At 53.6% G+C, this 24,728-nt stretch overlaps 2 protein-coding genes across 2 annotated transcripts; both read left to right on the top strand.

The window, feature by feature from the left end:
- Positions 1–291: 291 nt before the first annotated feature.
- On the top strand, positions 292–14,582 carry E2F4 (E2F transcription factor 4). Its single transcript, XM_065640878.1, has 10 exons — positions 292–471; positions 2,346–2,455; positions 2,949–3,110; positions 3,626–3,669; positions 6,624–6,685; positions 7,025–7,310; positions 8,346–8,525; positions 9,709–9,756; positions 11,925–11,969; positions 12,308–14,582. Exons 1-10 carry the CDS (start codon positions 319–321, stop codon positions 12,421–12,423), a joined length of 1,206 nt encoding a protein of 401 aa, XP_065496950.1. The 5' UTR covers positions 292–318; the 3' UTR covers positions 12,424–14,582.
- Positions 14,583–14,921: 339 nt separating this feature from the next.
- Positions 14,922–23,401, top strand: ELMO3 (engulfment and cell motility 3). Its single transcript, XM_065640820.1, has 20 exons — positions 14,922–15,011; positions 15,083–15,123; positions 15,242–15,314; positions 15,390–15,440; positions 15,896–16,065; positions 16,910–17,009; positions 17,114–17,265; positions 18,150–18,228; positions 18,882–18,932; positions 19,292–19,414; positions 19,584–19,715; positions 19,992–20,096; positions 20,622–20,730; positions 20,953–21,089; positions 21,183–21,346; positions 21,452–21,564; positions 22,195–22,299; positions 22,462–22,544; positions 22,762–22,842; positions 23,020–23,401. The coding sequence occupies exons 1-20, from the start codon at positions 14,934–14,936 to the stop codon at positions 23,230–23,232; spliced, it is 2,160 nt and encodes a 719-aa protein (XP_065496892.1). The 5' UTR covers positions 14,922–14,933; the 3' UTR covers positions 23,233–23,401.
- Positions 23,402–24,728: the final 1,327 nt, after the last annotated feature.

Below are 24,728 nucleotides of genomic sequence, written 5' to 3' on the forward strand. Positions count from 1 at the left end.
TGTAACGGGCAGCACCGAACCGCGCCGTCCGCCCGGACGGTGTGAGGGACGCCGGTGGTCACGCACGGGATGTCAGTTTATTGTAACGGCTTCGCTACCACGGGACAGCGCGGGGGGTGGACACACACCTCGGGCCCCCCGGGGCGGGCAGCCGGGACCTGGCGGGCTCCCCGGCCCGGGGCCCGATCGCGGCCGGTCCCCTGCAGGAGCCGCCGTTGGCTCGGCCACCGCCCCCCGCCCGCCCCTCCCGTCGTGCCCCGCGGGCCGGAAGCGGAAGCGCGGCGGGGTTGAGCCGGGGCCGGAGCCGGCGGCGGGCAGATGGCGGAGTGCGGGCCGCAGCCCCCCGGGGGTGGGAGCGGCAGCGGGGCTGCGGGGGCGCCCAGCCGGCACGAGAAGAGCCTGGGGCTGCTCACCACCAAGTTCGTGTCGCTGCTGCAGGAGGCCAAGGACGGCGTGCTCGACCTCAAGCTGGTGCGGGGGCTGCCGGCGGCTGGGGAGGGCCCGCGAGGTGGGGGGGGGGCGGCTTCACCGTTCTGCGGGGAGCCCGGTGCTCCGGGGGCTGGAGCGGGTGTGGGGGAGAATCGGGGCACGGCGGTGCCCGGTGCAGCAGGTGCGGGGTCTCCGGTCCTCTTGCCGCTCCCCGCCGCTCCCGTCCGAGCGGTGCCCCCGCCCGGTTCCCCCCCTGGCCGCGCTGCCCCGGCCGCTCCCCCGTCCCAGCGAACCCCACCGGGTGTTTAAGGCCCGTTTGGCCGCCTTGTCTTCTGCTGCCTTCCTGCCCCACACCCAGGTGCTGCTTCATCTCTTTTTAGTGGTGCCCAGCAGTAGGATGAGGGGCAACGGGCACAGACTGAAAAGGAGGTTCCATCTGAATATGAGGAATGAGGAGAAATTTCTTTACTTTGAGGTGCCAGAGCACTGGGACAGGCTGCCCAGAGAGCTTGTGGAGTCTCCTTTGGAGACAGTCAAAACCCACCCAGACACATTCCTGTGCGATATGCTCCGGTAACCTTGCTTTAGCAGGTGGGTTGGACTAGATGATCTCCAGAGGTCCCTTCCAAACCCAACCATTCTGTGATCACCAGCACCATCATGATCCTGCCCTATAAAGCCTCTGAGACTTATAGAAAGAGATACCTATAGGAACTGTGGCTCTCTGCTGTGCTTTGGCCCTCTGGCCTGCAGCAGGACGGGGGGTGCGGGCAGGTTCATCTCTGCCAAAGGTTGTCCCCGAAGCCCCGAGGCTGTGGAGAGGTGCCCTGTGAACGTGCCTTGCTTCTGCATTTTGAAGATCTTCACCTAAAGGGTGTAACTCTGTGGCATATACAGCATGTAAACCTAGGCCTTTCCTATAGGTGAAGTTCATTTGCCGTGGTTTGTACAAACACCTCTGACCCTTTGCAGGCAGTAGACAAGTGCCAGAAAGCTCTGAAGATGCAGGGCTGGAGGAGTCTTCTGGCTGTCAACTTCTGTCCTCTCCTGTACCAAACTCTTGTCTCTTTGGATTTGGGCAGATGACGAATAATTTCCTGCTTAGAGTGTCTATTAAGTGGGAGTCGTATGTGTTAGCGTGATTTGATGAGTTGTGTGGTGCAGGGTCTACCACGTCCCATTACCGGTAAGCAAGAGGGAATGTTGTTCCTGTGCTGAGCCGCTGTGCCTGCAGTGCCACTGACATTGGTGCTCCCGGCTACACCAGTGTGCCGGTGCTCGGTTGCCGTGCAGCAGTGGAAACGGGTGTATCGGTGCAGGCCGGTGTGTCCCGAAACCTGAGGAGAGTTGTGAGCAAGGCAGGGAAGTCCCTGGGCTGCTCAGGAGCTCCTCCTTACAGCTGTGGTTACTCCTCCCAGTGTCGTGTCTTTCAGAGGAATCTGCCCCTTGAAAAGGTGTCAGTTCTCTCTCAAGCGGCATCAGGTCAGATTTAGAAAAGGCCTTTAGAATGTCAGTTTCACTAAACTGCTGTCAGTTGCACAGATGGCTCTCTGCTTTCCTCTTCCAGTATCTTTTTCCCCGAAGGAGCACTCAATTTTTAGGCTGCCAAACTAGTGTCTTCTAGCACTGCTTTGCCACTGAGGATTGGTGATTTTTGGACCCACCACAAGCGAGATGGCTGGAATTTGGTTTGTGCTTAGTGGGGAGGTTGCTGGGTAAGAAAAGGAACGAAGTCAGGGCAGTGGCTTCTTTTCGTGGTCGTAATGACATTGAGAACATGACTTTGTAATTTGAGGCGCTGGGAGAAGAGAGGTATGAGATGGTGAGCAGAGTGCTTGGCCAGGAATTAATCTGACAGGCAGGAAGGAGCAAAACATGACTGAGAGTTTGGAGTTAAGTGTTTAACCTTTTTGCAGGCTGCGGATACCTTGGCTGTGCGTCAGAAGCGACGGATCTACGATATCACAAATGTCCTGGAAGGCATCGGGTTGATCGAGAAGAAATCCAAGAACAGTATCCAATGGAAGTGAGTGACAGAGAAGATTTAAATTGTTCACAGGTCCCTTTTAGTCCAGGTCTAAGTGACACTGGAGTTAAAATGCCCTGCTCCGAGCAAAATGCCTGGGCGCTCTGTGCATGCTTATACTTCCCCCAGCTGGGCTATGCTGATGGTAGTAATGAGGAAAGCTGAAGTACATATGGCATGTCTCTTTTACAGCAGAGCTGTTATTTTGGTACAAACTAAGTATTTGCGGGGCCTTGGGCTAGAAAAGATGCCTTTAAAGGCAGTGGAGATGGGGAAGAGCCCTGCCAGTCTGTGGTTTGTAGGAAGATGTACCAAATGTTGCTGTGCTGGAAGGCGGGGATCTAGAGCAGGTACAGATGAGGCTTTCTGGGCGATCTGCCCTTGATGTGTGACAGGGGTGGCAGTAAGCGGGGTGACAACCTCCCTGAGAGGCTGGGGCTGGTCTGGGTGCCTGCGGAAGCTAATGTGTGTCCCTCCTTGTTACCTCACCCAGAGGTGTGGGTCCTGGCTGCAACACACGTGAAATAGCTCACAAACTTATTGAGCTGAAGGCAGACATAGAGGACCTGGAGCAGCGGGAACAGGAGCTGGAGCAGCAGAAGATGTGGGTTCAGCAGAGCATCAAAAATGTGACAGAAGACGTGCAGAACAGTCGATATCCTTGGTGTGAACTGACGACTCTGTCTCCATGTTTGCTTGCTGGGCTGGAGCGCAGAGAACTGAGGGCGGGGTGGGCGCTGCCCTGCTCAGGGCACAGGGTGGTTGGCAGTGACCTGGCGTTGCTGGAAGATCTGCACTGACAGGGCTAAGAGGCAGCATCTGCCTTTGAAATTCAGGTAACTGTCCAGCCTGGGAACCAGCTTTCTCAGTGGTGCCTGGCTTCTCTGGCTCTTTGAAGTAAAAACCACCATAATATTTACAATGATGAGGAAAGTGCTTCTCCCCGAGCCACAGGTGCTGCTTTCTCGAGTGCAGAGCTGCTCCTGTGGCCTGTCTCAGGGTGTCAGCTCTGAAGATTACGTGGCTTGCAGACCTCACCTGCAGACCAGAGCATGGCATGGAGAACCTTCTGGGAATGACATTTGTTGTGCTTGGGAACGAAACGCCAGGTGCCCTTTGAGTTCTCTGTCTTTGCAGGAAGCTGCAGCCTTTCTCCTTAACCTTGGAAACATTAGCGTATGTGACACATGAAGATATCTGCAAGTGCTTCACAGGTGAGGAAGTGGGGCTCCATCATACCGATGTGACACTGCCGTCCTGTCAGTCTGTCCCAGCCGCTCTCCCCTCTCCAGGACAGAGGTGGCAGCACACCATGGGCTGCCCAGCAGCATCAAGTTCAGTGTAGTGTGAGCTCTGATGCCATCCTGGCTTTGTGTACCCCTGAGTTGTAGCTTTCTTCTCCCCATCAGGGAGTGGATGGTTTCTTTTACTCCTGAGCATCTGAGGCTTGCAGAGGTTCTTTGTTGGTTCACTTGTGTTTTGGAACTGTGGTGCAGGCTGAATTTCAGCTCCTGGTTTTTCTGATTGATGGCTATTGAACTCGCTTTTTCAAAAGCGCGTTAGGGCTTGAAGATTTCTGTGCTTGGAGTCATGTCAAATATGGATTTGTTATTTGGATTCAGAAAAAAAAAGGCAAGAATACGTGTTTAAAGGAATGTAGCTGCTACTCCTAAGGAAGTCTTTTTGTTGGATGTCTCTACGTGGGTGTGGGTGCGTTACGTTAGAAGCTTTTGAGGGCTTGGGCAGGCAACGTTCTAATAATAGGAAGCAAATTTTATTGCGTGGTAGAAATCTGGGTGTAAGCAGAGTGTATAAAAAGTGGTCCCTCAGCTGCATCTTGCCTTCTGCCAACAAGAGTGATTTAGTGAGTGCAAGAGGGAGGTGGTGAAGAGCAGGGCAGAAAGGAGTACATGGTTTGCTGTGACCTTATTCCCTGTGTACTGCCTTCCTAAGGCTGTGAGGTGTCTGTATAAAAAGCCGCATGTTCTGTCTCTGTGGGGCAGAAGTGAACACAACCCACAGGTGTCTCTGTTTCTTCTCTATTGCCAATTTTAATGATAACTGTAGGGCTGAAAAAAAAATAATCTCCGGTGGCCAGTGTGTAGTACAGCAGCCGGCAGGACGTAAACTGCTCTTCTCAGCTGTGTCGGTGTGGAGTTGCAGCTCCTTTCTGCTTCGGTGGATGCCTCACCTCTCCTGACCTCGTACAACCTGCATCTGTGTGTGTGCAGCAGAGACTGAGGCTGTTTGTCCTGACCTCCCCCGGGCATGCCTCACCTCACCCTTCTCTGACTCTCTCCTCGTCTATTCTCACCCTTCACTTCATCAGCTCTTCTATTTTTCATCTTTGCCTTTGTGTGCTTTCCTTGTTCACCAGACTTTATACTGCTTGAGGTCCTGCTAGTAACTTATGCATCACCACCCCCTCTGCTTTACTCTCTCTTCTGATTTAAGCTCGGACTTTTTGGGGGCAGGTTTTCAGTTTGACAGTGCTTGGGGCCAGATAACTTTTAACAGTCTGGAAGAGTTTACTGGAGACCAGCAGACAGCTTATTGCTTGGTTGATTGGGTGTTTTGCATATTATTGCACCTGTTTTTTGTAAACTGGTTTGTGTCTTGCCAAAATGTGCGGAGGTTAGATCTTACTGAGGACGGACCTGAATTCCTTCTAGAACAGAGGCTTGATCCATGTTTTTTTGTTGTCTCTTCAGTTTTCCTGTATGAATATGTATGAATATGCCTTACCTGACTTTTTTGCCCTCTCCTGAGCATCTGAGGCTTGCAGAAGTTCTTTGTTGGACCTCTTGTGTTTTGGAACTGTGGTGGAAGCTGAACTTCAGCTCCTGTTTTTTCTGATTGACTGCTATTGAACTCACTTTCTCAAAGTGAGTTAAGGCTGGAAGATTTCCATGCTCGGAGTCTTGTCAAATATGGATTCATTATTTGGAGTCATTAAAAAAAGTGAGAATATGTTAGCCTTCAGTGACTGGGAAACATAATTTTCCCATCTGTTGCTGTGATGCATTTTGCACTTGCAGAATCAAAAAGAAAGTGGAAACACTGTACACTGGCTTGTAAAAATATTTGGGATGTAGCTATCAAGGGAGATATAAATTCAGCACCTGTATTGTTAGAGCTTACAGGTCCCAAAGCTTGAGCTTCTCTCTTTGAGCTTTGTTATGCATTTTTAATGTCTTTTAACAATATTTTTCTTCTTAAGTGCAGATTTGCTAAAGGAATCCTATCTTATTGACAAATCCTATAATATTTTAAATCCCTGTACCTTTTCCTGATCTGACCTTTATTTGCCTGCCTGAAATTAAAAGATGTTCCCATCTGCTGTCCACTCTCTCTCATCGCTCTGGGGATCTCCTGCGTTAATTATTGAGTGAAGCTTAAAGCAGAATACCGGTGAAGTGTGAATACTAACCACACCAAAGTTTAAACATTCAAAGTGAAAGCTGCTGACTGCTCAGTCTGAATATGTCTAATGTTCGCAGTAGTGGTGTTTCTCTCTTCACGTTTCTCTAAACCCAGATATGGAATGGAAGCTGCTGGCCCGTGACTGTTGCATTATTAGGGGCGCAGGTCTTAAGGAGCTGCCGAACTTGAAAAGGAAAGATGCTGTCAACCTGGCTCCCAGCCCCGCGTGCGCTGGGATCTCTGCAGGGTCCAGGACAATTAACAACAGGCAGCTCTTGCCAGCAGAGACTGGGGAGTGTTGGTTTGGGGTGCTGGTACTCCAGCACAGGGTTCCTGAGCCTAGTTCGACACCATCTCTCCATTGACAGAGCGACTCTTTGAGTTGTGCCCTCTTTTGTGTATAATTCACATCTAAAAGCTTGCAACAGCTAGATGAAGGATCCTCCCCTTAAAATTCAGATGTTCCTAAGAGTGAATTTAGGCCAGCCTTTCTGAGAGAATGAAAGGTTAGTCCTGCTAAGGATTCTGCTCAAAACCTTTAGGATTGCTTTGGGACAGACTTTGCAGGTTCTTTGTGCCCTGGGCAGTTGGCACATTGGCAGCTGTACCATCTATTTAGCAGTTCAGGTGGGTGTCAATGGCAAGGGAGCGCAGGAGATGGGGGGCTTTGAGGAGGGGCTTTTTGTCAGTGCTTAATTATCATCAGAACAGTCCTCACTGAGTGCTGACCAGTCTGTTTTCACAGGAGACACCCTCCTTGCAATTCGAGCCCCATCAGGTACACGTCTGGAGGTTCCCATCCCCGAGGTGAGTGATGAATGCGTGGGCAGAGAGGAGGAGTGTCTGCGGGTGTGGGCTGGGGGCTGTTGCTGGATTGACCAGGGTGGGAGTTGGCAGTCAGGAGTTTGATGGAGTTGGAGGAACTGGCAAACCCAAGGAAGGCTCCAGATATTAAATAATTGCCAGGAAACTTTGATGTTTGGAAGTACGTGAGTAATTGCAGGAGCACCAAGGGGGAGAGTGGTCCTGGGAGTCAAGGGAATTGTGTGTGGAACTGTCACAGCACATCTTCCCTCTGGGAAATTCCTGTTCCGTTTGAAAGGGGCATTTAATGTCTGGTTGTGTTTTGCTTTTGACTTTTCTCAGGGCCTAAATGGTCAGAAGAAATATCAGATCCATCTGAAGAGCACAAGTGGTCCCATTGATGTTCTCTTAGTAAACAAAGATGCTTGGAGCTCTCCTCCTGTTGTACTACCTGTCCCTCCCCCCGAAGACCTCATTCAGTGCCAGGCAGTTGCACCCTCGAAACCACAGATACCACCGCTCGCCCACTTCCAGGAGGCATCGGTTCCCAGCAGCACCCAGCCCTCTACGCCGACACCCAGCAGCACACAGGACCACAGCCCTCCCACGCAGAAAGCCCCGAGCACAGGTGAGAGGGTGATTCCAGGAGGCAGAAACGGGATGGTGGCCGAGAAAGGGGAGTTCCTTGGCCTGGCTGGTCATGCAGCATCATCAGCTCCTGGCAAAGGGGGCACCTCTCCCTTGCTGCAGTGAACCTTTTCTTTTGTCTTGGTTAGTGGGATGGACTCGGTGTGCTCGTGGAAATAATACAGTTGGCTTCTGGAGATTGAGGGGGCAGCGGTGGGGGAGACACTAATCATGCAGATTCATCAATTAGCAGAAGTTTGTAAAACAGTCTTCTCAAGTTTCCTGTTCACCTTGCAGCTTGAAAAAAGACTGTAAAAAATACTAGATTAGGTTGGTCGTGGCTTTGTCCAGCCAAACTTTGAAAGCCTGCAGCAGTGAAGATCGCCAGCTTCCTTGGTGAGCTCTCCATGGCTGCAGCACCCTCTCAGTGAATTCCTTTTTCCTGATGTCTGGATCCCTTGAGTTGCATCTTGTGCATTTTACATCATGGGGCACCACTGAGAAGTTCTTAATTTTTGTAACTGCCTTTCAGGTAGCTGCAAGCTGCTGTTAGTTTGCCCTTAGGCTTCTCTTTGCTTGGCTGTAAAGCCCAGCTCCCTCCACTCCTCCTGCAGGCCATGTGCCACAGACCCCTGGCCAGCTTGGTAGCCCTCAGCTGGATCTTCTCCACATCTTTTGTGAACTGGAGGATGGCCAAAGCTGGACACAGAATTCCAAGCGCAGCCTTAGCCCCAGGCAGGATAGTAACTTCCCGCAGTGCACTGGCCACACTTCTCCTGGTGTAGCTTACTTTGTGTTAACTGCTGTGAGAGTGTGCTCTTGGCTTATGTGCAGCCTGGCACCACCAAGACTGCTCTCCAGAAGAGCTGCAGCAGGACCAGGGAGTTTTTACTGGGTGAAAGCAAGAAACCTTCTTCCTATGAAGCTGTCTGTGCTTGGCCAGTGCTGCCAGCGAGGTTTTGGTCTGTGCCGCAGCTACTTTGCTTTGGGGCTGGTGGGAGATGACGTTCTTGTGTGTGTCTGTGACCCTCTCCAGAATGCGGCGTCTCCACAGCAGAGTCCAAGAGCAGCAGCGACTTTGACCCCCTCAGTAACGTGTCAGCGTCGGCTGGGTTAGATACCCAACCACTCCAGTCCTCCGCCTCGCTGGACAGCAGCTCCGTCCTACCCAGCCCCTCTACCTCCTTCGAGCCCATCAAGCCGGATCCCACGGGAAGTGAGTATGCGCTCTGCTTTCCTCTGCTGCTCCAAGACTCTGCTGCTTGGAGCGAGGGAGAGGCTGCCGGCCTCTGAGGAAGGAGCTGAGCTCCATTCTGCCTCTGCTCTCAGCCAGGCTCTGTGAGGGATGAGCAGGCAATTCCCTGTCAGGGTGCTGGGGAACCTGGGGAGAAGATGACTGTGTCATGTCTAGTGTCCTGCTGCTTTCTGTGATGTCAGTACTAGAAAATCTGCAAGGGACACATGCATGACACACATCTCTGCTGTTATATGTAGGATTATTCCCTCTCAGTCCCTTCTGTAGTGCAAAGTCCAATTTTGAGACTGCATGAATCTGTAGAATTTCTAGCCATCACTGAAAGTACCTTTTGTAACTTTTGTGGAGTTATCCTTTAGTAGGACACTTCTAGTCTCTGTTTTCCTCCTTTACTCAGAAATAATTCATCTATCTTTAGTGATCTTGTGGTCTTAACAGTCTCTCAGTGTATATTTGGGGAGCTTCCTGTTTTGCTTGGTGAGGTGAAATGGTCTTTAAACAAGGAACATTTGAGCTTTATGCCAAGAAATGAAAGGCTGGACAAAGGACAGAAAAGCATCCTCCAAGTAAGACACGCTACTTTGATGTTTTGCAGCCCACCTTCACTGCAGCAACACTCCAGAGGGTTATGGTTAGAAGAAATCTTGCTCAAATGTAGCTCGTGCAGTGCTTTTTCACACTTAGGCTGCTAGTGTGTCCGAGAGAAGCATGAATTGTCTTCATGTTGGAGTAGTCTTGATTGTGGAATTAGGCCTTTCATGTGCATATAACTTATCATATCCCTGTGGGCCTGTGCTGCCTCTCTAAGGGCCTGTCCTCACCCTACACGAGGTAAATCAAGGTGGGGTACAGCAGCTGACGCCATGTGAGGCTTACGCACGGGCAATAATTCCTCCAGAGCTGCTATCTGTGATAACATGTTCATGTCCTGGGGCTCCCACAGATCTATTTTAAAGAAGTCAAGTTTAAGTATTTTATTACTGCTCATTTCAGCAGAAATATGTCACATAGGGTGTGGGAGCAGAATTTCTGGATGGCATATGATGATTTGGGTGCATAAGGAATACAGCAGGACAGTAGGTGATTAAAGCATTTCAGACTCTTCATGTAATGATGCAAACCATTTGGTTTGTTGTATTTGCAGTACTGGAACTTCCCAAAGAGCTGTCAGAGATGTTTGATCCAACAAGAGGTATGTTCACTCCCTGACCATGGCTTTGTCCTGTGCCCGTCTACCCACAGAAGTGGGACACTGTTTTATTTGCTCCCTTTTGGATTATTGTGGGGATTTGTTTTTGTAAGGTGTTTGTGGTCATTGATGGCTGCTGGCTCTCTATTTGTAGTCAGACACTCTTAAAATCGCTGGTTTCTGTCTGTTTGTGAAGGTGAAGGAATTTGGTCTAACATAAGCCTAAACTTGGAAACTTTTTTTTTTTATTATTTTTTTATTCATTTTTTATTTATTTTTCTTCAATACTGGCGTAATACTTTCCAGCCCTGCAGTGAGGCAGAGCCGAGCACACACAGCCACTTTTGTGGTGGTGACAGGATATGTACAACAGTCCCCAGTTCTGTGCTCTAGCAGGTGCTTTGTGAAAGTGCTGCCTCTGTTTAAAAACCCCACAGTCCCCAATGCACGTGCGCAACCGTCCAATCTGTGCTAGGAGCCCTGGAGAACACCCTTCCTTCCTCTTTGGTCAGCACCCGCTGCTGTAATGACCAAGTACACCTGAAGAGTGAATTTGAATTTGCAGTGTGAAACATAAACTGCTGCAAGGCCCCAGCTGGTACAAAAGATCTAGTTTAACTCAAACTAGCTGCACTATGTGACTGTGTGGACACTATTATAAAGGAGATGTTTGCCGTCTGCAGTAATGTATCTTGTTATATGTTGCCAATTTGGAGGATGAAGGTAGAGATCCAGGAGTGAAGGACAATGTAGTGTGACAAAGTCAGATTTTAGCCACGATCCACTACTGAATTCACACAAAAGCTGTGTTCTGCAAAATGAAGTCAACAGCTACTTAGGCAAAGCTCAGGACTGTAAAAAAAGCAACACTGCAGAGCTCAGAGAAATGAGCCTTGCAGCATGTTCCCTGCAGCCTCTTCCATCGCTGTGTGAGCGCAGTAATGTTGCCCTGATGCTGGCGGCTGCTTTAAGGCTGCACAGCTTAAGCTGCAAGAGCCTGGAGTTCTTCCTTAGTGTTTTGTATTGGAATTACTTTTTCTGCATGGTTTTCTCTCTCTTAAATGAGTGCCTAAAAACTGCTTGTTTTAAACTCAAATCCTGGATAAAAACTGAATTTCAACACACACATATACACACCCTGCTATATTCCCAGCCCCGATCAAAGAATGCAGGTTCTGCATTTAATTGCTATTTATTGAAGCTGGTATTAGTCCTGGCTAGTTACTTGGTGTTGAAAATCCCTCATCTCATGGCACTGAATTAGGCACGTAGGTTCCTGTCCTTTAGGAACCAGCCTGCTGTTGATAAGCATCTTGAAAATGGGCTGATCTGAGTTTATTTTGTGAAATCTTATTTCAAGTGTGGGTAATGTCTCATCAACCCAGTTAGATTGAGTTAGATCTTAGTGAAGTGAGAGGGTTGTTTTCAAATGCTTGGCTTCTTAAGAAATTGTCTTGCACGAGCTCTGGCTGCTTGTTCCTCTACCCTTCAAGTAGCTTGCGAACCTCCTATCCAACAGTAACAACACTGGAGGAAGGAATGACATTTCGGGGAGAATTAATGATTTTACGGTTTTGTGTGGGCAGTAGAGGGAGAGCAGAGTTAATGGCCCATGAAGGAAGGATATGCGGAGCTCAGATGTGCGTTCTGTTTGGCAGCAGGCAAGCAGTGAATCTGCCGGGGAGTGAGGCTGGATTAGTGGGCCAAGGGGAGCTGATTAGGGAGACAACTCGAGGTTCGTTAGTTCTACTGCTCATTTGTTTTTAAATTTTTTTCTCCTCTTCTGGCAAAGCTGGTGGGTAATTGAGGACTGTGAATATGTCAGGCTTTACCAGCTCAGTTTCAGCTGCATGTTGAAGCATTTCCTTTGGAGGAGCTTGGCGCACCAGCTCAGATGCCAGTGCAGGGGGAAGGCACAGCCAGAGATGATGGAGACTGGCTTGTGGTTGAGCTAAGCTGGCAGAAACCTCCTGCAGATTTTTTTTTACACCACTTGAATTGTGTGATACAGATTTCCCATCCTCCTTTGGCCACTGGCAGCTGCACACGCTGTGCCTTGGCCAGAGAAGGGGTAACAAGGGCGAGGAGCGCCCTGGGAAGGGTGGGACGCTGCAGAGGAACAGGCCAGGAAAGCAGAGTGCATTGCTTAACCATGCTCATCTCTTTCCCAGAATGCATGAACTCTGAGCTGCTGGAAGAGCTGATGTCATCTGAAGGTGAGTCTTGGAGTCTCCCCCTCATGGCGTGGCCTTTCTGGGGGAGGAAAACAGTATTGTGTGACTTTACCCACCTGACAGTCTTATGACTGCAGACTTGCTCTCATCCTTTCTGGGCTCTGGACACAGACTCTGTTCTCACTGTCCTGCCAGTCCCTGCGAGGTATGAGGACCAGGAGAGCCTCTCTTCCCTACCACAAGGCTGATTTGAGTAACCTTCAGGGCTGTGACTGTGGGGTGGCCTCCGCGTGGCTCCGCAGCTCCGTGCCCACCGGCAGCACTTAGCTGGGGTGGGAGTGCAGAGTTTTGTAACCAACCGTGGGCTTCTCTTTCCCCAGTGTTTGCTCCCTTGCTCCGCCTCTCCCCTCCGCCTGGAGATCACGACTACATCTATAACCTGGATGAGAGCGAAGGCGTCTGTGACCTCTTTGACGTGCCTATCCTCAACCTCTGACTTCTCAGTGCGGCTGTGAGCCTCGCAAACACAGACCATTTTGTAACTCTTTGGAAAGTGTCTATTTTTGGATTCCTTTTGTGCTAGAGCTCAATGAGTGAGTGATTCAGAGATGCTGTCATATGGACTCAGAACCAAGAGATGTGGACATGCACGCTGGGAGCCTCCCTGTAGCTTCTTCCTCTGTTGCACGTGCAACTCACTCTGCTGCATCTCTCTCTCTCCACTGGATCCGGGGCCTCAATTCAAGGGGTCTTGTGTTCTGAGTGTTCCCAGTTCATCCATAGAGTTTGCCCACGTGCCTCTCTGAGCTTCTTCAAATCTGCATGCCTTGGTTTTTCCTGCACTCCTAGAGGCACTTTGCACCTCCTAGGTACCAGCTGCTACAAGGAGCCCTAATATCGTGGTCAGTTCACAAGCCTGGTGGTAGTTAGCTAAATTTTTTCAATGTGAGCAGTTCAGATTGGTGTGTTTATATTTCTGAAAGACAACAAGGAGAGAAGAAAAAAAAAATGGCACCAAAGTGTCCATTTCTGCCAGTGACTCCAGACCAAGTTAGTATGTTTTACAAGAAAAAGCACTTTTTTTAGCCAGCTGTGCCTCCTAGTGGGACTCAGGAGTTGAGCATCCCTAGTAGGACCCAGGAGCTGAGTGTTCACCTGTGTGTGCACCAGCAGTGAGGCTGGCTCGGCGTTCACCAGTCTGCTGATACACGAGCCCAGGTGCTCCAGCTCCTTGTACAGCAGCTGTGCTGTTTCTACAGGGCTAAAGAATAGGTGCCAGTATATTTTTTTGGTTTTGTTTTTTTTTAAATTTCTATTTGTTTTTGCCTGAGTGAGGAAATGTTTGAAAGGACAAGACTGCTCCAGCTGGTGCCTGTAAGGTACTCCAGGTACATCAGAGCCTGCTCATATTTGTCAATAGCTGTCTTCTCCAGCCATTGCACTTGAACCTTCAGCTCTCTAAAAGGTGACCAAGCAGTAACAACTCAGTAGTACTTTCTGTGACAAGTTACATAGGTGTTGTCAAAATAGTGCTTTCCCCCACTCCCCTGCCTTTTTCTCTTGTAGTGTCTACTCAGGATCAGGCTTTCTGTATATTTGAATTTGCTCCTCTGGTGTCTGTACCCACACTCCCAGTTCCTGATCCTGTGGGCAGGTCGCTACCTAGTGTGATGCTTTCTCTGCATCGTTTTTCTGCAAGATTTTCTTCGTTGCTTTGTAATGGAAGGTCTGCTATCGGGTTTATGATGATCAAGTGTTAGCAGTCTTGGACTCTGGAGTAGAACGCCCTGATGGATTTGTGTTGTACTTTGCAAGCCCCAACTTGGGTTTTGGGTCAGATCCTGTATTTGAGTGTCTTCAGTTTTGCACATCTTCCTGCTGACATGGTGATAGCGGCCATCCTGCCTCCCCTGCTCTGCAAACTGCCGAAGAGAGGGCCAGGCCAGGAGCGCGGCTGGCTGCTGTAGCCGTTCACGTCACCAGCTGGTGTTTAACGTCTCAGCTTTAGCTGCCTGCTTCCTGTGAACCACACAACCAGCTGGAGCACCAGGACTAAGGGATGTAAAGTCGTCAGTTCTTTGAACCCTGCAGAGGTGAAGAGTATGTGCTTGAGACCTGTGTCCCCAAGGTGGCTCCTCAGGCCGTCCTGCTTTGTGTGGGATCCCTCCAGAAGAGCCATTCCCCTCTGCGGCCCTAAAGCACCAGCGTCCTCTGTGGGAAAAGCGTGAAGAATTCAGGAGGAACAACAGGACATTCTCTGTTTCTGCTGCTGGCGAGACAGCTGTGGCGTGGGACCCTGCAGGGGTGAACTGCCAGCCCACACGCAGCCAGTCCCGAAATGTGTCCCCCTTCACATGGAAGCTGACCCAAAGCCCTCAGTCCTGCGTGTGTTAGGTGGGCTCCCTGGCTTTGGTGTAGCTCGAGCTCTTTGTGTACTACCTGGCCCTTGCCCTCCTTCCAAGTGTTTGTGTTCGCCACCAGTTAGTTAACCTTCGGAAAAGGATACCTAGAGAAAAATTTACAGTCGCAAATGAACTTTTGATTCATATATAAAGATTATTTTTATACTTTTTTTGCAAGGAAAGAAAATTGCCTGTAATATTTGTACAGTGTTCTCTGTCATGAATAAACAAAAAAACTTTCCAGAGTTTCCCACCCTTCCCCAGCCTGTGCCTCCCCTGTGCTGAGCCCAGAGGGATGGGGTGTCTCCGAAATGTGGGGTGGCGGCTGTGCCCCCAGGGCCAGGCCCTTTCCTGGCGGGAGGCCCCGTCCTTGCCGCGGAGGTGGGTCCTGCCAAACCTGCGTCAGCTCAGGTGAGGGGGCCGGGCCAGGCCTGCTCGGGGCTGAGTCCGGCACCGCCATCGAGTCCGGCGGTGGTGGCAGCGGTTGGGCCCCGGGGCCGCCAGCGGGGCCCCCCGGGAGGCGGGGAGGCAGCGGCAGCGACCCGGAACTGCGGCGGGGCGGGGAGCCGTGCTAAGCGGTGGTGACGGTGCCGTCGCGGGAGCCATGCCGCCGCCCAAGGACGTGGTGAAGATCGCCATCCAGATGGTGGGAGCCATCCCGCAGCTCATCGAGCTCCATCAGGTACTGCCCGGCACCCCCAAACCCCTCCCCGCACCCCTCGCCCCAGCTCATGGCTGCTCTCTCGCTCGCAGACCAAGCCACTCGCCTCGGTGCTCAAGGACGTCTGCGATGCGTGAGTACTGCACCCATTGCTCACCGCCTGGTTGTGACAGCCCTTGACCGGGCCACTGCTGGCCCGGTGGTGACCAGCACTAGCCATACGGTGCTGTGACCAGCCCCTGTCACCGCAGGTGGAGCCTGCCCAACGCCGAGCGCTACGCCCTGCAGTACGCGGACGGGCGGCAGACCTACATCACCGAGTCGGTGAGACGCCCCCCGAGCTCTCCCCAGCCCCCCAGCACAGTGCTCCCCAGCTGAGCGGTTCCTTTCTCCTTACAGAACCGCAGGGAGATTAAGAATGGGAGCATTTTACGGCTGACCACCTCTCCGGTACATCCCTCTGCGTCCCCGTCTCCTCCTCTGCTGTGCGCTCTGGTGGGATGTCCCCCTGTGACGGGCAATGTGGTGCTCCAAGCCCTCTGCTGCTGCCTTCCTCAGCCACTTCTGGCTCCTGATGGCTTCTCTGGCCTCAGACCCAGCAGACTTGTCTCAGCCTTCATTCTCCCTCAGCACAGCTTGGGGGAGTTTGAAGAGAAACTAAATCATCTTTGGACACATGAGCCAACTCGTCAAGTGTTCTGAGCGTTGTTCCAGCTTCACCTCCTTCCTCAGCTCCTCCTGCTCTCGGCTCTGGTGGCTCTGTCTTTCAGTCCAGCTCCTCACTGGGGCTGCTCTAGCCTGAGCCTCCTTCCAAAACTTGTGCTTAAGCTCTTCCAGCCTCTACTTCCAAGCTTTTTGCTGTCTTTTGATGAGTTGCTTTCGCTTGAATCTTTCCTTCCTGGTAGGATCAAGAAGCAGAGAGATTGTACAGTGGGATCCAGAGCAACAACTCAGATGTGAAGACTGACTCGCTGAAGAAGCTTGCAAGCCTCTCCCAAGACGTTACCTTTGCTCAGGAATTCATCAACAGGAATGGCTTGAAACAAATCTTCTATATTGTGGAAGAAGGGAAAGCGTGAGTATCAGGAGGGGACTTTCCTTGTGATTCTTGACTTTTCTTCTCCCTTGCTAATGCTGCATGAGCTCCAAGCTGGCTGTTGGAGAGGACTCCATTCGTGTTCCTGGCGCGTTGATCCCTGTGCTGCACTGGCAGCAGGGCGCATGGCTCTGCAGGTTCCTTACCTGCAGGTACGTGTCCCCACAGGCTGGCAGCCGGGGAAGGTCCCCAGGGTTCTGTGCTCCTGACTCCTCACGAACGTGCCCAGGCTTGAACCTCCCAGCCCTTTGCTGGCCGGGTCATCTGCTGCCCCATGGGTTTTCTGCCAGGAAATCTCCCATGATGATCCCAGCCTGTGCTGCTGCTCGTTCCTGCCTCCCCAAATAACCCGTCTGCCCTGCAGTGTTAGCTGCGAGAGATCTGCAGGCAGCTCGAGAAAACCCAGGTTGCCAAATACTAGCACCTGCTTGACTCTCTCAGGATGTGACAGTGCGTGTCCTCCGAGCTCCTGCCTCACAGAGGATGTGGAGCCTAAAACCAGGCAGCGCAGCACAGTTTCTTGGAAGTAGGGGGAGGGATTTGGGGTCGCTTTGCTTTTCTGAGGGCTTGTCTGCAGTGATCTTTGTACCGTGGTAACACAGCTTTCCAGATACTGTTGAACTTCCCCTGTCTCAGCTTCCTGGGATGACTAAGCAAGGGTCCAATTTCTTACCCAACACTTTCTCTTTCCTTTCTTCTCCTGCTCACTGCTCTCTGATTCTCTAACTTACCCACCAATATGCACCTGAACCTCCATCTTCTAGTGGTGACTGTGGGGTATCTGGACCCATCCTCACTGTGTTTGCTCATCTGTTCCCCCCAGGACAGGGGAAATGCTCGCTCACACCCTGAAGGCCTTCATGGAGCTGATGGAGCATGATTTTGTTTCCTGGGAGACTCTTAGCGCAGCCTTCATCAAGAAGGTAAGTGTTTCCTGCAGGCTCTACAGCCTGCGCCCTTGGGAGTCCTTGTTGTCCTTGTCACCCAGGCTAGGCCTCCTGTCAGCAGATGGGTTTGTGTCTTGTAGATAGTGAGTTACGTGAATATGAACGCGGTGGATGCATCTGTCCAGCAGCTCTCCTTGTCTATCTTGGAGAACATGGTGCCCACCAGTCGCCTCCTCTTTGAGCTAGTGAAAAAAGAAGTGACGCTGGATCGTCTGCTCACCCACCTGCAGGTGTAAGTGGGGAGCCCAGAGCACCGTTCACCCCGTCCCAAGGCTGGTGGGGATGAGGCAATGGAAGGGATTTCTCTGGGTTTTGCTGACTACGCCTTCAGACACATGGTGCAAATTTTGGGGTTGTCATATGCAGGGACAGGAGTTGGACTCCATGATCCTTGTGGGTCCCTTCCAGCTCAGGACATTCTATGATTTTATGACTATCCCTGGCACAATACTGTGTTGTCCCTTCCTAAATAACTTGTGGGAGATCAGCCTGTCTTGTCCACGATGCCAGGGGTTTGAAACCACCCCATCTCCAGGTCAGATTCCTTCATGGATTCCTTCATGGCAGTTTTGTTCAGATATTTTGGCTCTCTAGCTGACCAGCCCTTTTTCTGGCAGTAGCCCTTCCTTCCCATTCCCCAGTGTATTTAGGAGCAGTAGTCTGTTCCCTGCAACTTGGGGTGGTGCTGCTGTACCGAACAAACAGAATTCGTTAAGTCCGTCAGCTAAGGCAGGTTCTTCATTCCCTCTTCTTCGTCATACCTCTGCCTTTCTTCAGTTTGGAGGTTTTCTTTCGTAGAAAACAAAGAGGCTTGTGCCCAGGGTTCCTGCCAGACAGGAGGCTGCTGCTCACCCTGGGTTGTCCTCTGGCTCCAAAACACTGCACCCAGGGGTGTGTGCAGAGCAATATCTGATCCATTCATGGGTGCTTTGTGGTCACAGTTGTGGGGAGCACCCACCCTTGGCCCCACTGGCAGCAGCTGTTCACTCCTGGCTTTGGCCTCTCTGGGTTCCCCAGCTCCATGCAGTGAAGGGGTGAGAGGACTCTGCTTTGTGGGGGGCAAGACCATCCTCAGAGCTGGGGACTGTGCCCATCTTACTCATCCTCCTTCTGCAGGACAAATGCCCAGCTGCAGCTGAAGGCGATGGCCCTGCTCATTGCGCTGCTGCTGGCTGCCACCGACGCGGAGCGGCGGGTAAGGGGCCACCTGCTGCCCACGGGCAGGACCAGGTGATGGCAGGGTGGTGGCATTGCAGATCTGAGCACCGCGGTGTCCCTGTCACAGAAACGCTCTGCTGTCTCACACCCCTTCGAGTAGTTTTGGGGGGATGCAAGATCTCAAATGACAGGAGAAGTGTCATGGCTGGTGGTGGCACAGTAACCAAGATGGCCCAGCCCCAGTGCCTGGCACATCTGGGCCATCACAGCTGGAGCCCAATGATGGGGTGTTGGGCAGCTGGGTTCTCCACAGTAGTGTTTGTGTTGTCTGGGTGGTGGGGCTGTGAGAGGTGGCTGGAGATGTTTCAAGTCAGTGTCCTCACCCTGCCTCTTCTCCTTGACTGACACAACCCGTCCTGGCAGTCTGGTGGGGCAGGATCTTGTCTGAGCCCCATTGGGATGGGCTGGTCCTGACTGCCAGGGCAGTGGAAGCTGGGGACAGGTCTCCAGCCTATCGGTGTCAGAAGCGACTGGTAGTTCCAGACTGCTGGTTCCTTTCTGTCCCCACTCTGCCTGTGGCCCAAAGCCAGGCATAGCAGGGAAGTGGGTCTGCAGAGGGAACACTGGCTTTTTCTGGGAAATGGTGGTGTGCTGAGCTGGGGAACGTCTCACAGCCTCCTCCCTTCCTAGGACATGATGGACTACCTGAGGGAGAAGAACATCAGGCAGTTTATCCACAAGGTGAGGAGCTGGGTTTGTGCAAGGGTCTGCTCTGCGCTTCATCCTCCGTCCTTCCTCCCCAGCCTCTGTCCCCTCAGCCCTTGGTGACCGTGCCTGGCCACACTGCCTGTGTGCCCCACACCCCTTCCTTGATGCCTCCTGGGGGTGCTGCTGCTCTGGCACCCATGTGCCCAGGGTTGCTCCCCCGGCTGCCTGCAGTTCAGCGCACCCAGCACTCGCCCAGCCCCGCAGGGAGCTGCTGGCTTCCTAAAGCCCCTTCGAGCAGCAGGACCTGCCTGGCTTTGGCTGCTTTGCCCTGGGCTTGGAGGAACCAGGAGCAGCAGCCTGGGGAGAACCTTCTCACTCATGGTCTCCCATAGAACATCATCCACAGCTCTGAGCCATTGGGGGATGAGATGGCCCATTACCTGTACGTGCTGCAGTCTGTCAGCCTCAACCTGTGCGAGCGCCGCATGAGAAGCTCCATGGATCCCTACTCACAGGTTGGAGTGCTCTCCTGACAAGCCTGGCCCTGCTCTCTTCCACCTCTGGGTGTAGAGGCGGGTGAAGGTTTGCCTTTGGGTGCACATTTGATTTAATTGTTGGTTTGTACTGGGAGAACCTGCTTGTGTGGGGCTCACCAGTATGCCGCCTTCTCTGCTCTCCCTCCAGGAGCAGCGGGAGCTCCTCCAGTCTCTGCGCCAAACTGCCTTCGAGTCAGAGAGCGAGGTCCCTGCCAGCAACTTCAGCACCGAGCGCCGACGATCCTTGTGTGCCAAGGAGTTCCGCAAGCTGGGCTTCACGGTGCGTCCCCCCCTCTGTCCCCTCCCCAGCCCCGCGCTGGTTCTGTTGCCAGCCTCAACAGCACCTTCTGGTGGCTCCCTTAAACCTGGTGTCCCTGTTGATGCGATGGGCCACCGGGCAGAACCTCCCTTCTGCTCCTTCAGCACCGCTAAGCGGCGGGTGCTGCGGAGCTGCTGGGACTCAAAAGGCAAAAACCCCATGGGTGAGTCAGGAGGACTCTGCTGCTCAGAGAAGAAAGGAGCAGTTGCTGAATTGCATCGTTTTGTGTCCTCCTAGAACAACAGCAACCCAGCAGAGGACCTCCGCCGTGCCCCGCCGGGACTCCTTGCCCTCGACAACATGGTGTATTTCTCCAGGCACACCCCCAGCGCCTACAGCAGGGTGCGTGCCCCCTCCCAGAGATGTGCCGGTAGATCTCCACCTTCTTTTCCTTTCCCTGTGACCTGTCTTTGGCCAAACTCAGGCAAGGATGTCCCTTTTGGGCAGATGTCTTACTGTTGTGCTGTTTCAGATGGAGCCAAGTCCTCCCTGAGGGTAGGAGCAGCCGTTTGAGGCTGGTGGCACTGAAAGGTCCCTATAATTTTTAGTGTTTTGCCCACAGCTTGGTTTCTAGGGTTGAGCAGATCTGGGCAGATCAGGGAAATTTGGGCAAAACCAGCCAGTGGCTGCAGAGCGTGAGTCACATTCCCTCGGCCATGCCTGGGATCAGCTCCTGCACTGAGGCAGGGGAAGGATGCTGGGGCTGGTTTTTGGGGAAAGCTGACTCCTTCTGTGAGGCATGGCTTAACTGGGGAGGACAGCTCGAGTAGGAGGTTCAGGAGGAGTGTGACATGTCTGAGCCCCACCATGGGCACATCCTTCGCGTCCACGGCCCATGTAACGCGACGCACTGGCCCTCTCCTCCAGTTTATCCTCGAGAACAGCAGCCGAGAAGACAAACACGAATGTCCCTTCGCTCGAAGCAGCATCCAGCTCACCCTGATCCTCTGCGAGATCCTGCACATTGGAGAGCCGTGTATGTCTGTGCTCCAGCTTCTCCCTCTCCCCACCCTGCTGCCCACTGGCTGGCAGGAGTTGGGGACAAGCTGCCAGGGCTGTGGCCGTGGGGCCACCAGGCTCTGGTATGGCCGACAGCAGGGGAAGGGAGGGAGGCCTGGGAAATGTCCTGGTTCTCCTGGACACTGAAACCCTCTGGAAAAAACGGGGAGTCTGGCATCATCTGTCCTTCTCACCGCAGGCTCGGAGACGGCTCAGGCCTTTTACCCTATGTTCTTCGGGCAGGATCATTTCTTTGAAGAGCTCTTCTGCATCTGCATCCAGCTGGTGAACAAGACCTGGAAGGAGATGCGCGCTACCCAGGAGGACTTTGACAAGGTGCGAGGGGATGCTCGGCCCATGGGCTGTGCACAAATTCAGGGGCTCTGGGGAACATCACCAAGAGTGGGAGTGACGTCCTCTGCCCTGCAGGTGCTGCAGGTGGTGCGGGAGCAGATCACCAGGACCCTGTCCCTCAAGCCTACCTCCCTGGAGCTATTCAAGATCCGGGTGAACGCACTGAACTACAGTGAGATCCTGAAGCTGCGGCAGACAGAGCGGCTGCACCAGGAGGAGACGCTGGCTGTACCTGTGCTGTGAGTGGGCTCTGGGGCCGTAGTGGGGGACACCATGGGGCTGGGGGAGGTCGGTGAGCACCCACTGAAGTGGTTGAACTCCTCTTCTGCTGGCGCTCACCCCAGGGAGCTGCGCGAGAGGCTGAAGCCGGAGCTCCTGGAGCTGATCCGCCAGCAGCGCCTGTTGCACCTCTGCGAGGGCACCTTGTTCCGCAAGATCAGCAGCCGCCGCAGGCAGGGTGAGTGCCCGGGAGGGTGGCAGAGCCTTGTCCCCATAGAATCACAGAATCACAGACTGCTTGGGGTTGGAAGGGACCTCTGGAGATCATCCAGTCCAACCCACCTGCTAACGCAGGTTCACCAGAGCAGATCACACAGGATTGCGTCCAGGTGGGTTTTGAATGTCTCCGGAGAAGGAGACTCCACAACCTCTCTGGGCAGCCTGTCCCAGTGCTCTGGCACCTCAAAGTAAAGAAGTTTCTCCTCATACTCAGATGGAACCTCCTGTGTTTCAGTCTGTGCCTGTTGCCCCTCATCCTATCATTGGGCACCACTGAAAAGAGTCTGGTCCATCCTCTTGACACCCACCCTTGAGATATTTATCAGCATTGATAAGATCCCCTCTCAGCCTGCTCTTGTCCAGACTGAACAGATCCAGCTCCCTCAGCCCTTCCTTGTAAGAAAGATGTCCCCTCCACTACAGAAGTCACAATGACTCTGTGAGGAGTAGCATGTGTGGCTGGTGTGGGCTCCCCCATGGGGTGGGAGCAAGTGGGGTGTGTGCTGGTGACGGGGCAGCTTCGTCCACCCGGGAAGGGGCGCATCAGCGGGACAAAGCTGATCATCTCCCGCCGGCCCTTCTGCTGCAGACAAGCTCTGGTACTGCCGCCTGTCACCTAACCACAAGGTGCTGCACTACGGAGATGTGGAGGAGGGGGTGCACTCTGCCCCCATTGAGAGCCTGCTGGAAAAAAGTAGGTGATGGGGAGAAAGAAGAGGGGTGGGAAGGAGGGGGGAACCCTCTGCCCGAGTGGCAGGTGGCTGTGAGCCCCCACGCTTGGGCTCTGAGTGCCAGGGACCTGGGGGAGAGGAGAGGAGAAGAGAGCGGGTGCTCATGGCTCCTCCACTCGCCCCAGTTCCTGTGGCAGACATGAAGATGCTGCTGGTGGGAAAGGAGTGTCCACACACCAAGGAGAAGAGCTCCGGGAAGCAGAACAAGGTCAGCACCTCCCACCCCGCTCTACACTGCTGGTGATGGTTTCTGGTGGTGGGTGGTGGTTTCATGGACTGTGGCAGGTTTTTGATGTAGTTTGAGACTGGAGACCTCTTGAGTCTTGTGGGGCGCAGAGGAGGAGGAGGCAGCTCCTGCTCGGAAACGCGCCAGGCTGGGAAGAGTCTGGCGGAGCAGCCGACTGCCCGCTGTGCTGTCCCCGCAGGATGTCCTGGAGCTGGCCTTCTCCCTTGTGTACGATGTGGAGGAATACTGCCTCAACTTTGTTGCCCCCACCCGCTACGAGGTGAGCCCTGAGGGCTGCCTGGGGAGGCAGTGGTGGCCAAGTGTCCTGGCCAGGGGACAGCAGGCAGGGGAGGGAGTCGTGTGTGTGTGTCCCTGTGGTGGGAGCCACAGCGTGGGACGGGGGGCTCTCAGGCTGCCCAGCGCTGGTGGCAGAGACGCCTGTGTTCCGTCTCCCCAGTTCTGCCTCTGGACGGATGGGCTGAACGTGCTCCTGGGCAAGGAGATGACAAGCGAGCGAACGCAGACAGACCTTGATGTCCTGCTGTCTATGGAGCTCAAGCTGCGGCTCCTGGACCTGGAGAACATCAGCATCCCCGACACCCCCCCTCCCGTCCCAAAGCCCCCCAGCAACTTGAACTTCTGCTACGACTTCAGCCACACAGAGCAGTGAGTTTCTCCCTGTGCCCCATTCCCCCCAAAATCAAACCCCTTCCTCCAGGCTCTGTCCTCCATCTCCTGCCCAAAGGGACGAGCCCAGGTGCTGCCAGCCCCTCGCACAGCCTGGGGCGAGCTGCCCCCCCTGCCCATATCCTGCCCTCCTGCGGGAGCCTGGGGATGATCCACAGAGCTTTCGGCTCCTCTTTGAGTGCGGTGACCCCTCTGTTGGTGGTGCTGCCACCCCGCTGCAGCTAGGCTTTAGGCAGGGAGGGCGAGGATGGGGGCAGGAATAAAGGTACAGGCAGCACTACCCAGGTACGAATCTGCACTGCCCGACTCTCCCTGCCAGCGCAGGGAATCCTTTCTGGACAAGAAGGGGTTTAGAAAAAGGATAAAATACCCTTTCTGCTCAGTTTGGCGAGCAGACAGCATCTCCAGAGCACACTGTGCCGGCCCAGCCAGGCCCCTCCTGCACTGAAAGGTTTTTGTGCTGAGCCCTGTGCTTCCCCCGTGTGCCCCCGCTCTGGGAACCGGGGTGTTTAGGGTACAAGCCGCCTCTCCCAGCACCGTTTCAGCTGGGCAGGGGCTGGTTGTGCCAGTCCTGGTGCCTTCCCCTACCCCAGGCGGGTACTCACACACTTCGAGCCCTGCTGCTGCACTACTGCACCACAAGCTACCTCCTGCCCGGCCCCCACCCCACTGCCCCACACCCTCTTCTGCCGACAGCTTTTCCTGGGGAGGCTGCAGTAAACTCTGCAGCCGCAGGTCACCAGGGCTCCAACCGCGGCTCTGCCTCCCACCCATTGGGACAATAAACACTTGTGGGGAACTTGGAGCTGTCTCCTTTCCAAAGTTTTGGGGAAGGGGCCAATGTGGGTGGGAGCTGCAGCACAGAGCACAAAGGAGCCAGGAGAGCCAGCAGGAAGGTTTTGTTCCTGCTGTTGAGCAGGTGTGGAGTCAAGTCCCCTCCGAGGAAGGCGGCTGTGGGGCTGCAGCTCAGGCCGTTTCCAGCCTGGGAAGGGTTCAGAGCGCTGCAGGTGGCCCTGCAGGTGGCCCTGGTGACAGGCTGGACAGGCTCAGCTCCTGCAAGTGGGCCAGTGCCTCTTGGGCTTGGAGCTTGGAGAGCAGCGTCCTGGCCAGAGAGAGGCTGTGACACAGAGAGATGAGGCTGGGGCAGGTGGTCACTGTGGGGCTGCTGCCCTATGGGGCCAGGCTCTGCAGCCCCAGCTTTTATCGCATCCCCTGAACCACCTCCCAGGAGCCAATGGAGCTGCTGAGGGAGTTAAGAGCAGTGGGGCTTGGTTTTGGGTCAGGCATCATAGAACCATTGTGGTTGGAACAGACCCTCGAGTCCAACTGTTAACACTGGCACTAACCCATGTCCTAAGAACCTCATCTACGTGTCTCCTGAACCCCTCCAGGGGTGGTGACTCCACCACTGCCCTGGGCAGCCTGTTCCTGTGCCTGACAACCCTCTCCTGTAAGACATTTTTCCAGATATCCAATCTG

This window comes from Caloenas nicobarica, chromosome 9 (genome assembly GCF_036013445.1).
Source record: "Caloenas nicobarica isolate bCalNic1 chromosome 9, bCalNic1.hap1, whole genome shotgun sequence".
Lineage (NCBI taxonomy): Eukaryota > Metazoa > Chordata > Aves > Columbiformes > Columbidae > Caloenas > Caloenas nicobarica.